At 37.7% G+C, this 19,181-nt stretch overlaps 1 protein-coding gene across 1 annotated transcript; it reads right to left on the reverse strand.

Annotated features, from left to right (window-relative positions):
* Positions 1–826: 826 nt before the first annotated feature.
* On the reverse strand, positions 827–17,666 carry CALB1 (calbindin 1). The gene is made up of 11 exons (XM_064391151.1): positions 17,488–17,666; positions 17,145–17,221; positions 12,614–12,688; positions 7,872–7,955; positions 7,730–7,786; positions 4,669–4,746; positions 2,358–2,413; positions 2,221–2,260; positions 2,080–2,133; positions 1,876–1,947; positions 827–1,474 (listed from the first exon to the last, which is right to left on the reverse strand). The coding sequence occupies exons 1-11, from the start codon at positions 17,567–17,569 to the stop codon at positions 1,361–1,363; spliced, it is 789 nt and encodes a 262-aa protein (XP_064247221.1). The 5' UTR covers positions 17,570–17,666; the 3' UTR covers positions 827–1,360.
* Between the last annotated feature and the right edge of the window lie 1,515 nt (positions 17,667–19,181).

Genomic DNA, 19,181 nt, shown 5'->3' on the forward strand with positions numbered 1-19,181 from the left:
CAGCATAGGTTTATTGGCATTAAGAGACAGCCCAATTAACTCCTTCTCCAGTACTTACTGGGAGCAGTGGCCTGGACATTCATGAAGTTGCCTGGCATAAAATTGGTGTAAAGTAAAAAGGGAGCCAGGCCAAAAAACCCAAGGATGCAAGAAGATAGGGCTGCTTCATAGTATAGTTCCCATTTAAAAAATACATCTCTAATATAATAAAAAGCAGAGCCCACCATGTAAACTAAATTACTAAATTGTTATAAAATCTGTACTATTTTTTCTTCATTTAATGTCAATTTTTAATGCTAATGAGATATACTAATAATTCAATGTAAGATCCAAGGAGGCACATTTTTTTTAAAATAGTCACTTTGTCTTTTACATGGTACAGATACAAGAATACAGGAGATACACAAACTAGACACCAATCATCTTAGGATATTAAATTTAATTATAGATTACACAGAATATGATGTAAAAACAGCAATTTACTAGAATAATTATAACCTGCAAAATGTGAAAATAGTTTAGAAAATGGATTGTCATATTCTCTGACACAGCAATAGTCATGAAAGGTACACTTATAATATCATATGTTAATCTGTGTGTTAACTATACTACCTGTCATTTAGCCAGGATTTCAAGACAGATTAAAGGCATTTATTTCTGAAGTGCCTATGTTTAAATTCAGTAAAACAGCTAGATTGAGAACACTATACTTTTATCAGCTACTGCATGGAGATCTATTCCAGATAAATGCTTTGTCTATATGCTATGAATTCGCAATGAGAAGAGTAATTGTAAGACTGCAGAGAGTAATTCCTGTAAGTGGGTAGTTTAACAACTCAAAATATTTCTTAGTGCCTTATCAAATTTTTGAAATCAGACATGCCAATGTCTCTTTCCTATTTCAGACCTAGATCATATTTAATCTGAATTAATGTTTCTTATTTAAAAAGCCCACATTTATTTGTTTTGGGAAATATACGTGTTTATGTGTAGATCTTTTTGTTATGTAGTTTAACAAGAAATGTTGCAAGTGTCAAAGGATATGATGACCACAGCAATGTCAGCAGGTTTAATTTTTCTCCAGCCATGTTTAGGAGAGCAAAAACCCAACCAAAACCAACCCTGACATATGTAGTTTCTTTTTGAATATACAGACTGGCCCAAACACTGACATTCTCTTTATCAATCTTATTGTTACAAAAACTGTACATTACAAACAGTATAGAAACAAACTGAAAGGAATGTGCCACACATCCTGGCTAATTTTCTATATGCAGTTTAAAAATACAGCCTACTCCCTTACAGTGCACAGTTATTGTGTAGAGTACATCACTAGTTAAGTGGACATGATAGAAGAGCTCTAGTTTTCCTCAGCACAGAGAATAAGAGCCAATTCTGCTCGGTACAGCTTTCCTCCATCAGACAAGGCCATGATGCTTTTCTTGTATGTTGCAAGGTTGGTAATGTCTAATTCCTATTTAAAGAACAGATAATGCTTTATAATCCTGTTTAGTTATCAGCATGAACAAGTTTACTTCCAATGGCAGGAACTGAGAAAAAATCCCAGGTATTCCCAGCCTGTCCAACAGTAAGACACTAAAATGTTTTTATAGATTTGCATGTTATCCATTATATGATAGCTATATGTTAGCTTGCTGCTAGCTGGTGTCTCAGAAGCAAGCAAGTTCTTGACACTGTAACTCCCCTCATTCAAGATTTACACTGCTATTATTTCCACCACAATTTTTAGTTGTACTTTGACTTCAGGAATTATTACTTAGAAGCTCTATATTTATCTTATTAGGATGGATTAAAGCGTCCTTAAAATCCAAATTAAATCTAATCTCTAAGGGGAAAGAAGTCCTCTAGGATTACCTTTTTGTTCTTTTCACAGAGATCCTTCAGTAGGGCATCAAGTTCATTTTCATCTATATAGCCATTGCCATCCTAAAAAATACCATTAAAGATAAGTTAAAAAATTTATTTTCAGTTCCAGAAGTTATGGCTACTTCTCCACAAATTCAGAAAATAAGTGCCAATAAACTACACCATGAATAAAACCATTTTTTAAAGACTTACTTGATCATACATCTCAAAGGCATTATTGAATTCTTTTGCACACATTTTGACACCCTAAATGCCAAAAGGAAAACAAACCCATTAATGACACCAGTTATGTGTGATAGTAATAGATTACCCGAATAATGTGAATATTCATACCTGAAATTTAATAAGAAAATTTTCCTGTACAGGGAGCAGTCTTTGGAGAGAAAAAAAACAAAGGTCAAAATATTTAACTGTTCCTATTACAGCACTTGGTATGTGATATTTGTTGTGAAAAGAAACAGAAGACATACCTGGCCAGTTCAGTAAGCTCCAACTTTCCATCATTGTTTGCATCAAACATCCTGAGCTGAAAGAATATATATATTTAATATATCAATCAAAATTAATCAACCTAATGAGGAAAACACTTATTTAGAAAACTTAAATCCAATTAACTTTGTCCTGACATGATGTCCCCAGGTCACATTTACTGTGTAATACGTTTATTTTAAGTACTGACTAAGTAATTTAGAGTAATTAATTCTAAATCATTATAAGAAACCAGCTAAGCAATTCTGATTAACCTGTGGTAAGGTAGGTCTTAGCCTGCCTACACTGCTGAATGAATGTCCTGTATGACAAATGTGCATGTTATTATTTACAAATGAGAGGAGTGTTGATGTGATAACATTTTACTTTTGACTTCATGTCATGATTGGGTAATAGAATCATTATTCTCTGTTCATAAAGATGAAAAACTGTTGGGTTAAGTGCAACAGAATCCAAGGCATTCAATTCTGAAGACAGAAAACAATAGACATTTCATTCAATTGAATAGGTCTAACTATTTAAGTAAAGATAATATTTTTTTACTGTGAAATATTTTTAAAAAAGAGTGAACAGATGTTGCAGATGATCCTATTTTATTGATGGTATGAAAATGGGAAAATAAATCTTTCCAAATAAGCTTAATTAAATTATAATAATAACTATGTTAATATAATAAAATAAGTTGTTATTATTTTTAATAATTTTCAATAGCTCTACTATTAAACTGTTTTCCTTTGAGACCTTGAAAGAATGAGTTCCTGCCACTTGAGAAGCACAAACAGCTTATAATAGCTGTTAGAAGTAGATGAACATATTGTTCCTGCATAGGACTTTCTCTTCCAGTATTTGTCTGTATAGTTCCATTCTTCTACTTTCAAACATTACATTGCACTTACTGTGCAATAAAAGAGTCACAAAAGCAGCAGACTACAAAACATTGTATTGAAAGCACCACCACCCACACTCCATCCCATCACCTGCAATCCCAGAAATTTTAGATGTAATTTATAGATAAGAGGAAAAGTAACATCCTGTACTGACATATATACATTAACATATATCCTTTTAAAGAGGGAGCTAATGTAATGCAATGGAAAAAGGCCTAATTTCACTTTGTTAATACAAAATAAATGACAAAGGATACCAGAAAAAAGTGACCAATTCTATGAACATTTTTTTCTACACAACACCATGGTTCCTTTTAACACTTCCTTCCTTTGTATAAAAGCATCTGCCTTGTATGCATTTCCCAGGAAAACAAATTTGCATTTGAGGGAGGTAAGCAGAGGCAGCTGTGAACTTATTTTGTATTTTGATGAGTTGTTAGTGGCTGGCTCTGCCTGCCAGCAGCTGCTCAGGACTGTGTGTTTTTTATTATCCTTCTGTTTTCTGCAGAGATGATTGGAGAGCTGGGCTTATTTTTTTCTCTTTTATATAAATTCTTTGTCAATGTGTGTCTCTGCAGAGGCCAGAACTTATAGCACACTCTAGGATGGAGGTCAAAAAGCTCCCTGGATGAAAATGTTATCTTCAGCAGTAAATGAACAGTGACACTTCTGTGTAAATGGTTTATACTGGTGCAAAGAACCAGCAGACTTTTTCCAGGAGAAACACAAGTTTTGTTCAGCCAATCTTAAGCCAGTTTGAGGGCCTCGTGCACCTCCCTAGCACATTTTTGATTGTTACAAGTATTTTAGGATGAAAACAAGCTGGTGAAACAAAAAATGTCGATTAACACGTTTCCTGAAGATGAGAATTCTGTCTTTTTTTTCTTGAAAAGCTCATACAGAAGCCAGTACTGGTCCTTACCATGGACTGCCATAGCAATGGGATGGATGGATTGTTCAAAGGATGGGATGACCAAGGAAGCAAGAGTTTTGCTATAGTGATTATCTAAAATATCAATTATCTTCCTTGAAGCAAGGGGAGAAAGAAAGTGTGAGGTATTTGTAAATCTAAGGAAGCCCCTATGCAGTGATATCTTTTAAGACAAGAGACAGACACGCAGTGAAAGAAAGCAAAATATAGAAAGTAACTCCAAATTAATTTGATCTAAACAATATAATTATGTCAAGAACAATTTTGCTCCTATGAAATGTGTGTACTTTGGTTTTACAGCTAGCAGCACAAGGAAGCAAAACGGAAAATACAATGGCATGGCATAATATTATATTAATATTATGGTTAAAAATTCCTGGACTTTCCTTTTTTGAGTAGTACTGCCTATTAACCCATTATGGGCAGTTGCTGCGTAACTTCCCATTAACCCATTATGGCTTTAAATAAACTTACCATTATTTCTGTGTATTCCGTTAGCTTTGAGTCTTCAATCTGCTTATTTGCTTTCTGTAACAAATCTTTCAAGAAGCTCTGTTAAAATAAATAGAGTAATAGGTGAATTTTTATCTACAGTATAAAATGTTTGCTAACTGACTTTGCTAACTTCAGATTAAAGTAATGGGAAATATTATTTTAGTTCCACTTTAGTATTTACTACTGAAGTTCCAAATAAGTAGGGAAAAAAAAAGTTATTAACAGCTAAGAGTATATGTTTCTTTTGGTAAGTTCAAGTATATTGCATTTTATTTGGAAGAAGTAACTAACAAAACTTACTGCATTGTATGCCATTTGTTGTATCGTGAATTTGGGAAAAAAGTTTGGCTTTCCAGTATACTGCTTCTTAATATGCACTATCAGTAAACTAAACTAATTAACTTTGGGTCTCCTTGAAAACTTGTATGCCTAATCACTTCCTGCAGCATCTGAACAATTTTACAGAAAGGATCAATGATTAATTGAGTTTTGTCCTTGCCTATGGCATTACCTGATGCTAGAAGTGAACATTGCTTCTTCCTACTTTGTATTTTACATGTGTGCAGCCAATTTCATTGCATTTTTGAATGAGAATTTGACATCACATGACTTGAAACACCAGCCATTTTTACTTTAAAAGATAAGATGGTTTTCACCCATTCCATGTTTTAAATTTCTTTACTAGATCTGTGACATTCAAAAAAAGGAAGATACCAAATTGTAAAGCAAGGGCATTACAAGACCTGACGAAGGACTTAATTCCTGTCATCAGGTGGAGTGTCATTATCCTTGCAGAATTTTTGGCCACATTTCAAGACAGAAAATGGGAGAGCTTGTAAGCAAATATACTTGTATACTTGTATTCCTGGACCTGAATGCAACCATGACAATATAACAGCTATGACTAACACTCCCCATAGCTCTTTTAGCCTGGCCCTCTCCAGGCTGAAGGCTCTTCCTGGTAGCTTGTATAATGAAGAACATGACTGTTCTGAAATGTTGTGAATGGATGTTACAGAAGCCTGTTTAATCTTGTGTGCTTCAATGGAAAATAGAACTGGAAGGGAAATTAAAAAGCTATTCAGTCCATGTCTCAAGAAAGATTCTATCTATCTAAACTTCCTGAATTAGCCTCTGATCTGAGCTATTGCCAAACCTTTCCTAAATACAGGCAGTGATGAAGAGTCTGCCTCCCCCTTAGACAACATATTCTACTGCCATTACTATTGTTAGAAAGTTTTCTTGACTTCCAGCTTAAATTTCACCTACAAAGTTGTAAGTGGGTGTACTCCTCCCATAGCAAATGCTCAAAATGTCTGGGCTTGCCAAGAAACACTGATCTAAAAATAAAATTGGACATTATTGTCTTATTTTCAGTGTTAAAATGACCTCTTTCTCTGAGGCAAACAAATATCACAGCACAAGAGAGATGAACCATTAGAGATTCAGTTAAAATTTCTTCATTCTTCAGCTGGCCCTCAATCAACCCTGCCTTTTAAAACCTATTTTAAATTATAGCAGTCAGCAGGCATCATCTAACAGCTGGAGAGTTCTCAAGTGCTACCTTTTCCTGATCCTGCAACTTTAAAAACACTGGCCTGGTGCAACCAGTCAGCAGAAGAATGGGCTTGTCTGTCTGAGGGTTACCTTAAGCTTAGATCCTCAGCAAATGTCACACAGATATCAAACTCAAAAGAGAAAGGGAAAAGGAAAAAAAGATGTGATTTTTCTGTCATGGATTTCTTTTCTGAGCAGAAGAACAGGAAAGATTTTGAACAGTTTGATCTCCTGGTGCTTTATTTAAAACTTACATCACTCTTCTTTATACCACATATGGATAAAATAGGCCAAATTAGCTGGATAAACACAGATAGTTCTCTTGCTATGAATTGCTTTGATTCCATTAAATGTAAAGGCTACAATAATGAATCAAATGCAGTTGGACTGTGGAAAATGGCACCTTTCTCCTCAGAAAGCTGTTGTATAAGAGCATCTCTGCTATGAAAAAAGGCAGAGAGAATTGGGATGCTTAAGCTTGGAGAAGAGGAGCTTTAGGAAAGCATCATCAAAGCATAGAAATACTTTAAGAGAGAGTGAAAAGAAGATGGAGCTAGGCTACTGACAGGACCAGAGGCAAAGATCACAAAGTGAAACACAAAATGTTCCCTCTGAGCATTAGGAAACACATTTTCACTGCAAGGATGCCACAGCACTGGCACAGGCTGCCCATGGAGGCTGTAGAGTCTTCCTTCTTGGCAATGTGCAAAGGCCATCTCAAAAAGGTCCTGAGCAACTGGCTCTGGGTGGTATTGCTTGAGCAGAGGGGTTGGACCAGAGGTTGACATCCTGAGGTTCCTAACAACCACCCTGTGATTCTGAGACACTAACTCAGCATTGACAAATTGGTATTGGTTGAATGACTAGGGAAATAAAATCACTCTTGTTTGAGGATTTCTTAACTGTGCAAGGCTGAGATGGCCAAAGGGGTAACCTTGATTCTGCTTTTATTTGTGCATATTAAACCTGATAGCAAAATCCTACTAGGTTAACCAAGCAGAGGCAGCACAATTCCATTTGTGTTAGTCTAGCAGTATTAGAATTAGGAAGTTGTAGGTTTACATGGTACTTGAGACAGCATCAACTGTCCAGCAGGACAGTGATTAATAGTAGTGATGCTCTTAAGAAAAAACACAAGAAAGCAGCTCTTTTCCCTAAGAGGCCAAAAAAATAACCAACATAGCTGTCAGAGACTCATCTTGCTTTCTTAATCTTTCTTACTTCTAAGCTGCCTGGTACCCTAAGTCATTTGATACCAACACTGATCTGAATTAAAACATGGCTTAAAAAAACATTGATCCGATTAGAGTTTCACTTTAAATAATTTACTGGCCAAAAAAACATCAGCTAATTGTACTGCATTTTTTGTCACGTCTGAAATGCAAAAACATGCACATGTGGGTATCTGAAGAAAGAGATAGCTGCACAAGCTGTAATCCAGCACCTGTTCTCATATTGTGCATGCTCATAGATACTGGTTTACCTTAAGTTCCTCAGAATCAATGAAGCCACTGTGGTCGCTGTCATATTTCCTCCAGGTCTGCAATCAGAATGTGAATGTTTTAATATGTTTATGGTAAGCAGATCTTTCATTATTTTGTAACAGACAAATTTTCATACCATACCTGCATGAAATCTTCACTTGACTTTAGCTGCTGGCATCTGAAGAACAACAGGAAATTCTCTTCCGTTGGCAATACCTGAGCAAGCTGCAAGAGAATTTAAGATTAAATTTTGGCTCTTCATCAGGCCAGCTGAGCCTGTAATAGAGCATGGAGCTTTTTTTAAAGTGTGTGGAATTCTTTGTGCTCACACTGCCACTGCTGTATTGTGGCTCACTTGGAAGCTTCATCCTGCTAGCTGAAGTGTTTGGAAGATGCCTCTGAAAGGCTTCTGGCTTGCAGCTCTGTCATAGTCATCAAGGTCAAACAGAACTTGAGGTCTGAGAGAAGGGAGTGAGGTAGCACTTTACTAAAAGGGGAGCTGGGGAAAGGGGAAAAAGATTCACCCATGCAGAATTAGAATCTGTATTAAAATCCACTGAATCAGCATGAAGGGAAAGCATAACACAAGAGGATAAGTGTGAAGGACTATGAATTAGAAAACAGAAATACAGACTACTCAGATACCAAGGAAGAGAAAGAAAGAAAGGAACACTGCCCTGAAGAACATATGTGTAATGTAAATGGTTAAATATAAGGAAAAACCAGGAGAAAAAACCCCAGAAAATAGGGAGGGTAAGGGATGGCAGTTCTCATTTGTCAGTCACAGAGATATGTTCAAAAAGAGCTATAAATACCAGAAAGAAATCAAGAGGGCTTTTAGTCCTGCAAAACCAGGGATGGTTCTTCCAATGCCTCTTCTCTACAAAAGGCTTTTTTAAAATCAGACATTATTGTACTGATTATTGAAAATGTTCATTTACTATAACTCAATTTTGGCAAGTGACAAATGTAGAAGATGGAAAATATGCTGTATAATTTAATGTAAATTCATGATTTGTCTTTAACAAAAGCCCAATTTTTTTTTCTGTCCTCAAAATGTATGAAATATGTTTTGATTAAAAAAAACCAAAACTTTTACTTGAAGAATAGACCAGCTGTGCTTACTATGGAGAAAATGGAGAACGACAGATTTCTTAGCTGCATTCTTTTATGTAAAATGACATCTGCAGACTTTCTGGAGTCTCATCTTAAAATTTTAATTCAAATTTTTGTTTTTCTGTCTTCATTTCACTCCCTCAAATCTTTTGTTCTGCCTATTTCAGTGCTGTTGCCTAATTGCTGAGGCTTTTTTATTGGGAACCAGCAGAGCTATAAGTGACTTCAGCTCTCACCTCACAGACACAACAAAGTTATAGAGACATATCTCTTGTTTCTCTAAAATCATATGTGCAAGGAATCAGTTAAATTCTTTTAGTGTTGGTACAGCTGAAAAGACACATCAGAGCACTCTCCTTACAGAAATGGTGCGGCTGATGACAGGCTGTCAGGCCCATCAGAGCCTTCTGAGTGCTTTTGCTAAGTGGCTGAACATGAAATCAAAATCAACCCAAGAAATGCATTTTTGTCAGCAGCTTTCAAAACCTACTCCATTAGAAACAGAATATACACGTATGGGTGAGTATATATTTATGTGTACACAATAGCTAAATGTGTCTAACTCAGTCCTGATTTATGAAAAAATGTTTTTATTTCTCTCATGACAGAAAAGCTTTGATTTTTAGAGTATGCTCCTATTTATCAGCAAATGTTGAATGGAAAAACTATTCAGAATAAAAATTATAAGTTGGGTGAAGTGACTGACTATAACAATGGAAAAGGATTTGCTTGTGTGGAAAATATAAATAAGATGTCGTTCAATGACATAGCCAATTCCTGTGAATTTTGCAAGGGCACCATAAAATAGTAACTGTCCAAAGGATCATTAACAGCTTATTAGCAGTATAAAACTGTAATTGAGGCATTACCTCTGAAAGAAAATTACCTTATTTTAAGCTATACCTCTCACCTTTTGTAAGTCTCAGGGGAAGGCATTAAATTGCTTTTTGTGGAAAACTCTGCAGTATTAAAGGGATGAGTAGATTGTGTGGAAACTGGTTCAACTTCCCAGTCCCAGTTTTATACCACTGCCAAGAAGAAAGATGGAAACCTGGTGCTATTTTAAGTGATGACTTATTTGTGGGGATAAACATAGTGGGACTTTGTGAGCATGTTTGAGTAAGAGTGCAGACCACTGCAAGTCTGTGTATGGCAGTAATAGGAGTTTAGTGAGCCTTGAGCTTTGCTGCTTTTATGGAGAAGGTTGGTTATCTCTGGATCGCAAGTAATAGAGGACAGCTACAAAGCCTGAGACTGGTTTGACTTCTCTCTGGTCAGCTGCAGGCTGAGGTGTGTCTTTACAGGCTATCTAGCAGAAAAATACTCTCAGTACCTCGAACAATATCAGAACTATTTTCTAGACATTGTTCTCTAAGTAAATTCCGTTGATATTTAATGCTATTTAGAATTCCTTTCACCTGATAGAGTGAATTTGCTTTTTAAAATCCCATAATAGAGCATGGGAGTACAAAGAATATTTTAAGCTAATAAGTAGTCAATTTTTTGGCAGCAGTAATTTTCAAATAATTTGAATGTGAAATTGCTGCAGCTCTGAGTTTTGAAACCTTGGGTTTCACAGCCACATTTTAGTAAAAGCATTGGTCTCAATGATTACAAAAGGTGAATTAAAGGTCTCTTACACAATGGAAAGAAAGTGGGCAGGTCAGGCTCTGCCTTTAGCTGGAGGACACTGGATAACAGCCAGCAAACTAACTGCAGTGTGCTTGCAAAGAGAGAATCAACACTTAATCTGAGCTGAAAATCCATTTCTTCCTCTGTGAAGCCACCCTGGCCTCCTCTTTATCTCAGTCAACAGACCTTTCCTAAAAACTCATTATTGGCTGGCATATTCATTCTTTGTCAAATGCTGGGTGTCCATTTTGAGGGCTGGGAATCTGAATGGCTTTACGTAAGTTTTCTTGAACAGCGTTCACACAGTTTTCAGAAAAACGATTTGATGTACTATGTAAATGGGAACAATCTGGAATTACTGGATTTTTTTTTTAATATAAGGAAGGAGAGTCAAGTCCAAATACCAACTTTAATATCATACTGCTCTGCACGTACGACACAGTTATTTCATGAGTCCCATCAGCACTTTCCAAATCAAGCCTCATGCTGATGTAAGGGAAACAAAATACAGCTATTGGGTTTGGAAACTGCTATATTAAGGGAGAAAGTCCCTTCAGTCATTGAACTACATACTATCACTATTCAGTTGCTTCCGTGAATGCTGAACATGCTTGGCCCTTCACTGGGGGTGGTGAGCCATATCAGACCCTGTTGGATTTGCTCATCTTCCCTCATTAAGTCAATATAAGAATCAGAAATAGAATTTGAAAGGTAAAACTTCCAGTTATCTTTACTAAGTGAAGAAGCACAGTCCTTTTTAGGCACTGTTCACACATTCTTCTTGCATCAGTGCTGGCTCCACAGATATTAAAAAAGACTAATTTAAATAAAATTCTTCAATAACAAATAAATTAGTGTTTGTTTGTTAGTCCAAAACAAAAAGAGTTGTTGTACCAAATAAATTCCACTTCTTTCTAGTTGCAAAGCTACTTGATCAATGCTAAGTATTGTTAAAAGATGCACTTTCAAAAATCAATTGTGGCTGCAAGTGAAACAAATTGTTCATGTTTCTGTGGTACATATGCCTTTAAACAAGTATATAAAATTACATATGCCTTTAAACAAGTATATAAAATTCATACATATGACAGAGGGAAAAAGGTGTCTTGAAAGGATCTATTCTATCAGCAGTGATACTTTCTATTGACTTCTACAGATTCTATACAGTCCTCAGTTTTAAAATTAGACACTGACCCAAAGCTGGTCACTGTAGAAATTTTGCAGGCCTGGCTTGTTTCCAGCTGTTTCTTAATTAGCTCTCTAGGTCAGATTTCTTATTATCAGGAAAAAAAATACAGTATCTTTTAATAATAAAACGCAGTGTCACTGCACTCGGAGTGTCATAAATGAGTTGTTGATTTAAGCTCAGAGAAGTGACTTCTCAAACTGTAACCCTATAACCCCACAAACTCTCCTTCTTGAATTGCAGTGCTGAAGAATGAAATTCAGAGAAAACACAATGGTTCCCCCTTCCTATCAAGTTGTCTAAGTTATACAATTGTTGAGCAGCTGTACAAGGAGAAGCTGGTTATCTTCAGCCTCTTCAGAAAATGGGAGTAAGGAATGTGAGAATTTTCTGCCTGTAGTTCTGTTAAAGTTCAAGAAAGGAAATCCTAAGAAATTCATTCTTAGTCATGATTAACATGCTGACTTACTTGGGTTACATATTTGGTTTTTTTTAGAATGGAATACATACAGTAACTGCCCAATTAACTTCACTCAGATGTTATCAGCACTATTAGGAATGGTGACAGAGCATGAGTTCAAAATCACAGGTAGCACGACATCATATTACTTCTCATAAAATTACCGTTTTAATTTAGATTTCTGAAAAAGACCTTTATTCTACTTTGTAGAAAACCTAAATTTTTGTTGATGCTTATTGAATGAAGAGAGAAAAGTTAAATGATTTGTGGTGAAATGTCTGGAATGTGGTAAGGAATACATTACTTATGTATACATATTACTTATGTATATGTTAATGAAAAAGTTTCATTAGTGAAAGAAAAAAAAATCTTAAAGGTGAAGAAGAAAATTCTGTCTATCTATAAATCCTAAGTATTGGCATATTATGCTCACATTGTTCTGTGCTAAATGTATTTTCTTCAAGTAAAGTTACAAAGTAACTCTCTTACCTCAACTATACCTATTTTTCCATCAGTAGATTTCCCGTATTGGTCCACAAAAGCTTTCATTTCAGGTGTTAAATCCTACAAAGTTACAATGATAGAATCATTACTTTAAAATACAAGAAACATATGTAACCATACTTGAATAATCTATTATTTGCCAAATAACATACCACATTTAATGAAGTACTCAAACATTGCAGCTACACTCGTCAAGTTTAAATTAACTTTTTTTTCATTTTACTTCCTAGGGAATTATGTTATAGCCAGCGTGAATGATTGGCATCTAAATGCTTAGAATGCTATTTTAGTTTACAGAATGAAAAAAATATAAAGACAGATGTGTTGGAAGATGTGTCTAACAGTTCCTTTGTTTGAGAGGGTGACAGTTAAGTTCATAGGCAATTATTACTCCATTTTCTCAGTTTTCATTTTTAAATTAGTAATTTGAAGGCACTGCAGAATCTTTCAAAATAAGGAGAAAATTTCAGTATAATACATCTGAACATCAAAATAGTCTTTCCACATCTTTGAGTGGATTTTTCCTTAACAATGGATGCTATTTTAGTCTTAAAAATCTCATCACAATATCATATTTTTCACTGTTTAGTATTTGGTTATCATGGAAACAGAGTCAAAATGTCACTGCTTAAATGTAGAAAGGGAGATTTAGTCGGGAGAAAACTTTAAGTAGTACCTTAAATCTGACAGAATAAAGCCACCGTTGTTGTATATATAAATTATGGTTTCTGCTATACGTTTGTCCTCTAAAGACTTCTCATTCTAGGCTATGGCAAGAAGTGCCAGTCTGGGGTAAATATCTATATATTTGATTTCACACTTCAACTTGACCGGTCTTTCTTTGATATGAGATGTCATCAACTTTCAATACTGATTGAACTTTTAATTTTCATTGTATTTCTTAGAGGTGGAAGCTAGTGAAACCATTCAGCAAGAATAGGATTACAGTTACATTGAAACAATGGATAATTGTTATTATAGATGTTAGTTATAGATGAAGTTACATCAGACTTTGGAAATTAAAGGTTTAGTTGTTATAATAGATCTGATTATATAGGACCTAAGTGATTTTCTCACTGGAGACACGGGGACTCTCAGCTGTACAAAGTCTGTTGCAGCTTGTCCCAAATTTCACCTGCCAAAGCTAACTAAAATGTCAGTTCCTTGTGGCTGATACAGTCACGGCCTAGTATCCTATTTCTGTCAAAGTCATCCATAGCAAGTTAGTAATTTGCCGTGGCTTTAATTAGAGATGTGGTTATTAATACAATGGACTTCAAAGTCACCTTTCATCTAATGATCCCAAAGTGGGGACAAGTTTGCTTAGCAGATAGAATGGAGAATTAGACACTTGGATTTTAATTAGTCCTGGTTAAAATTTTACTAATCTTTCTAATAACAGCTCTGCAGTGCCGGACAATGTCCAGCCATAGAAGGAGGAACAGTTGATTACAGGTTAAACAAACCAGGAAACTCATCCTCTAGTTCATTATTCAGAAATTATGATGAGTTTTTTGGTGTTCACTTAACCTGCTCATGAGTTGCTTGAAGAGTTATTTGAGTTATGTTATTCAAATAAATATTTTTTATCAAAAAATTGCCTAAATTTAACCAAGTCTAGTTCTAAACCTGATAGAGATGCAGTGCTCAACTTTTGAAATGAAGAAACTAGCCCTTCACGCCTTAGTCAGACACCTCAGAAAAGATATTTTCCAACAAGTGGAAAAAATTGGCTTTTTCTGATACGATTTGACAATGTAAGGATAATTGGCACTACAGAAACACTCACATAATTGTACTCATAAATAACATACTTCTGTGGAGAAATGTTGTCGTTAGCTATACAGGCAGGGAAAGTGAGAAATGGATGTGGAATAGCTCAGACAAGACCCAACTATTAGCACTTTATCAACCTCTGCACTGGTCACTTATACCCCAGGGTTTCTTTTGGCAATTGGCACTCCCAAATAGAGAATGTATTGCATAAATGTGGGTCACAATAAACAGAAACTATGTTTATACACTTTTGCAGCTTTTATCTTTAAAAAAGAGTTCTTTTTAGCATGGCTGAATTTATACCAGGTCAACCAGTATCTACCATCATGTATGAAACAAAAGAGCCTAATGTTTCCAAAGCTCAAGCACTAAACCTTCTGAGTAGACATTCCCCCCTTCCAGGGGGGCTAGCCTGAATCAAGCTGCATGCTACCTCTCTGTCTGAGAAAAAGCAGCTGTGAAAGTACAGGCTTACTGAGTGGATTAATGCAAGGATTAGCATCAGAACATAATTAGAACAGTTCTGTAGTTGGGAAGAATATTGGGAAATATTAAACCATCCTATTCAATGACAGCATCAATGTGATTCTTTAATGCATATGGCATGACTGATGTAAAATCCAGCTATGGAGAATGCATAATTGAATATTTCAAAAATAGTGAGCAGAAGAGCGACCTGAAATGCAGAAGTTAATGATGACAAAGAAGCTTTGGAGTGTTAAAAGAAGGACAGACAGGGAAATTACATATAACCTACACTAGTTTCTCAATGTGTCCCTCCTGGCAAAAGAATAGATATTCAAAGATACTGAATTAGTATCCCGTGAGACAAGAAATGAACTAATGAGGTGCTTGTTTAGCAAATGAGCCTTCAAATGCAAGAACCAGGTTAGATTTGAAACCTAAGATGACATATAGCCATACTCCAGAGCCCACAGACCAGGTGCTGAATTTGGTTTTGCTACTGTAGATTGCTCTTTTCAGCAGAACACTCCAAAGCTAGGATTCAATCAGAGAAATGGGACAGAAAAACTTAAACATCTGAGCATTTTTAGAATACAGTGTCAGATACCAGCAGGAGTTATTTAAAAAACCCCAAATACATTATAACATTTCTGGCAGATAAGAATAATCCTGCAAGGGTTTCTGTGTTGCTTTGAGTAGGCTATGTTTTTTAGAGATGCACACTTGCTTCAAGAGAGAAAATATTCTGACCTTAAAATTATAAACATTTTTTACCTTGAGCTTCTAATCAATTTTTAACTACTCAGTAATATATTAGCATTTCTACTAACAGTGCCATTCATACTAAATATAAAGAGGCTTTAATATCTTCTTTCAACTGAGCATACTTAAGTTTCCTGTACTTTAGCATAAAAGAGAGATTTGTTCTGTTGCAATACTTGAAATGTATTGAAGTTGATTAATCTTTTCTGTGAACAAAAAATAGACTTTTTCCTTGAAAAAAACCCCACACTGATTTCCCAATTTTCTGTTTTGTTTTGGTGTTTTTTAACTTAAATTTTGCTTTATTTTATTTTTAATTCTAGTTTGAACTTACACTCAGGAAAATGAGAGCCTACACCAACATCTCTTATAAGAATTAACTGCTACCTAGACTGCAGTAACATAAAAGGCATTGCTGTGAGACAAATTATCATAAGTGGAAAGTTTGTACTGATACAATTTAAATTATACAATTTTCCACAAAAACAATTAAGTTTCATATTAACTATTTTTTCTGCATTTAGGTCTAAAATATTTAGGAACTTTCAAAGCAAAGTTAATTATTGAAAAGCTATTTCTCAATTTGGAGGCATTCTTATTAGGAAGTATTAATCTATTTTCTCCATGCACACATCATCCACTTAATTTTTTTTTTTCTGTTTCTTCAGTATTCTTTTAGCATAGATTCATTTAGACTGGTTCCATTAAGTTATATATTGGGCTTTGATGCTAAGAGTGGCTGTATTTTTACACAGATTCTTAAATTTATTTATTTCTTTCTCTCTTTTCTTTCTCCCCCTGCATGGGTATAATTTGGAGGAAATTAATAATTAATGTTTCAATAACTCGTACACAGACATGTTTTGACAACCTTCGCTGTCTCTCTGAGCCATTTAAACAGCCTAGATTTGGTACTCACACTCCTGGTGAAGAGCAGTAAGTGTTTAGGAGTCATCTGCAGATCTATTTAGTGACCACCAAGGGGCAGAAACGCATTTCAGCCCTTGCTGCCCATTACGTGTGAAATTAAGAAATTAAGAGTCCAACTACCCTGAAGTGATGCGTTTTTTCTCTTCCTCTTTTTCCTCGTCCTTTTTTTTGTGTTTGTGTGTGTCTCCCACTCTCCCCGCCAGTTTTAATGAGTACATATCTGGATCAGATAAGATTAATTGCAATGGGATAAGGTCCCATCCAAGACAAAAAGACAGCATCCGTACATTTCCTGACTTTTCTTTTTAAGCACTGCCAGGAGTATCAGCTTGTAGCCTTGCAAGGTACGAGCGGGAGCCGCTCATCAGTGAGGTGGACCCTGGTTTTACCTTTCCAAAGCTGACGATTTATCAGATTTGCAACTTGCTCCTTTCTAACCAAGCTATTTCCCTTTGCCCGCTGCGGCAGGTGCATGAACCGCGGGATGGCAAGAGAACAGGAGGAACCGGGACACCGGAGTCTGCTCAAGAAAAACTCTTCTTTCCCGAAGAAGACGGAAAAGTGGGACGAAACATTAACCTACCAAGCCTGCCTTCTTCCGTGCCTGCTGCAGCTCCTGGATGAAGTTTTGTAGCTCCTTCCCGTCCATGAACCCATTGCCTGAATGAACAACAGAAAGAGTTACTAAGGCTGCCGGCACCGCTCCCTCCAAACTCTCTCCGTTCTCCAGCGCCGGCAGGGGCGTCTCCGACCCGGCTGCTCCCTGCCGGCGGAGAGCGGCTCCCGCGCCCCTCTCCCGGCCCCGGCCCCGCTCCCGATGGCTCCGGGGGGCCCGGGCCGCCTTCGGGCGGGCAGCGCTGCTGTCCCCCCGGCCTCCCGCGGGCTCGCCACCCTCGCCCCCCGCGCCCCCGAGGGAAAGGAGTCACCGTCGGAGTCGTAGTGGTGCCAGATCTCGAAGAACTGGGCTGCCGAGATCTCCACGCCCTGCAGGTGGGTCTCCGCCGTCATGGTGGGCGCGGGGCGGCGCGGGGGGGGCGCTGTCCGCGGTCCTGACTCGCCTCTGGCCGCGGCCGGCGCGGAACGACAGCGGCGGCTCCGGCGGCTCCTCCCGCCACAGCCCCGCCGAGGGCTATTTATGAGGCCGGCCCGGCCGGGCCACTCCCCCCGGCGCTGCCCTCCCCGCCCTGCGCGGGGGGGCCGGGGTCTCCCGACGGCGGCACCTCGGCCGGGGCCAGCCCGGCGGCGGAGCCCTGGGAACCGACACCCCTCGACGTGGGAGGGGTGTGTGGGTGCCGAGCGAGGAGCCCCGAGCAGAGGGAGCAGCGCTGAACGACCCACTCAGGAGTTACTGCGCAACCCTTGCTGTGGAGAGCATGCCCATGAGACGTGGGGACAGAGGGTGAGCTCAGGCTCCCACTTTGGCCGTGGGGTTTCCATGTGGAAGAGGGTCCTGAATATTGGAGCGTGGCTTGCAGCGTCTCAGGATGTCCCGGTACAAGGAAAAAAAAAAACCAAAAAACGCTTGGGGCACCATGTGGACTGCAAGGAACCCGTTTTTCGCTGGTCCATCCCCAGTCCAGACCTGCAGACAGTTTTGCAAAGAGATGATCTCTGAAGAGCCGCAACTCTTTACCTGATATTCCTTCTGAGATATAATGGGATCTTGAGATACCCATATTGAGACAGCATAGAAACAGTGCTGAGGCATGAGATACACTACCACAGCCTGCTCTGACTGAGCAAGAGCTCCTTTTTCATAGACCGGCTTTGGAGGCTTGCTCTCTTATAAGCAGTGAGTTGGAGGAAGGGAAGAGAGCAGCCTATAAAAATCTTCCTCTTGCAGTGGGGAAACATGGTGCTGTGCTGGTAATGCTGACTGAATCCCTTTTGGGATGATTAATTTTAGTCATTAGGACTACCTAGATACTCTGAAGCACTGAAACTGCCTTTCTCCTTCCAGCAGTATCCTTCAGATACTACCCTGAGTTGCAATGGTTTGATGGTCAAGATGACTGGCTGACAGGACATTGGCAAATGCAGTAGGTAGCACAGTAAAGTTGAGAGATGCAAACAGCTGGGAAACCCAGAAATCTCCATGTGTTGAGTGATCGGCATGACTAACAGTAGGGAAATAGTATGTTAGGACTCACAAATACCATGAGCATAAAAAACCCCAGGATAATGCAGAAGACAGCACAATGTCAATGGGGATGGGTAACCCATCAAGGATGAGAGTGGGATGTTTAGTTAAAAGCTGACATGTTGTGAGAGGGATTTCAGTAGATTGGATGGCTGAAATCTTGTATGCATTATGGAACAAGATGTGGACATAGTGATTAAGAAATCATGAGACCTTATACTTGATTCCTTCCATCTTTCCATTCTCCTGTTTCTCCACATGTTATGTGCAGCCCTCTCTCCTTCTGGCGCTGCTGTTTGGCTGTGAGTTGTACAAGAGATGCACCAGGTTGGCCTGTGTTTTTTTTTAGCTACTGAAAAAAACAGCAGCTAAGAGAAAAGACACAAGAAACTGATTATTAATCTCTTCAGTTCAAAATATTTGTATTAGTGAAAAATGTTTAGACTACTTTTGCCATCACAAGTACCCATTATACTTGCA

The sequence above is a fragment of the Passer domesticus genome, chromosome 1, assembly GCF_036417665.1.
Source record: "Passer domesticus isolate bPasDom1 chromosome 1, bPasDom1.hap1, whole genome shotgun sequence".
Lineage (NCBI taxonomy): Eukaryota > Metazoa > Chordata > Aves > Passeriformes > Passeridae > Passer > Passer domesticus.

What these genes read in the sequence shown, in the direction of transcription:
- CALB1 (XM_064391151.1), bottom strand. Translation starts at nt 17,569, where the DNA reads ATGACGGCGGAGACCCACCTGCAGGGCGTGGAGATCTCGGCAGCCCAG. An exon ending in CGGAATACACAGAAATAATG is followed by an intron (nt 2,414 to 4,668) that starts GTAAGTTTATTT and finishes ATATTCTTTCAG; the next exon opens with CTCAGGATGTTTGATGCAAA. An exon ending in CCTTTGAGATGTATGATCAA is followed by an intron (nt 1,948 to 2,079) that starts GTAAGTCTTTAA and finishes GGTATTTTTTAG; the next exon opens with GATGGCAATGGCTATATAGA.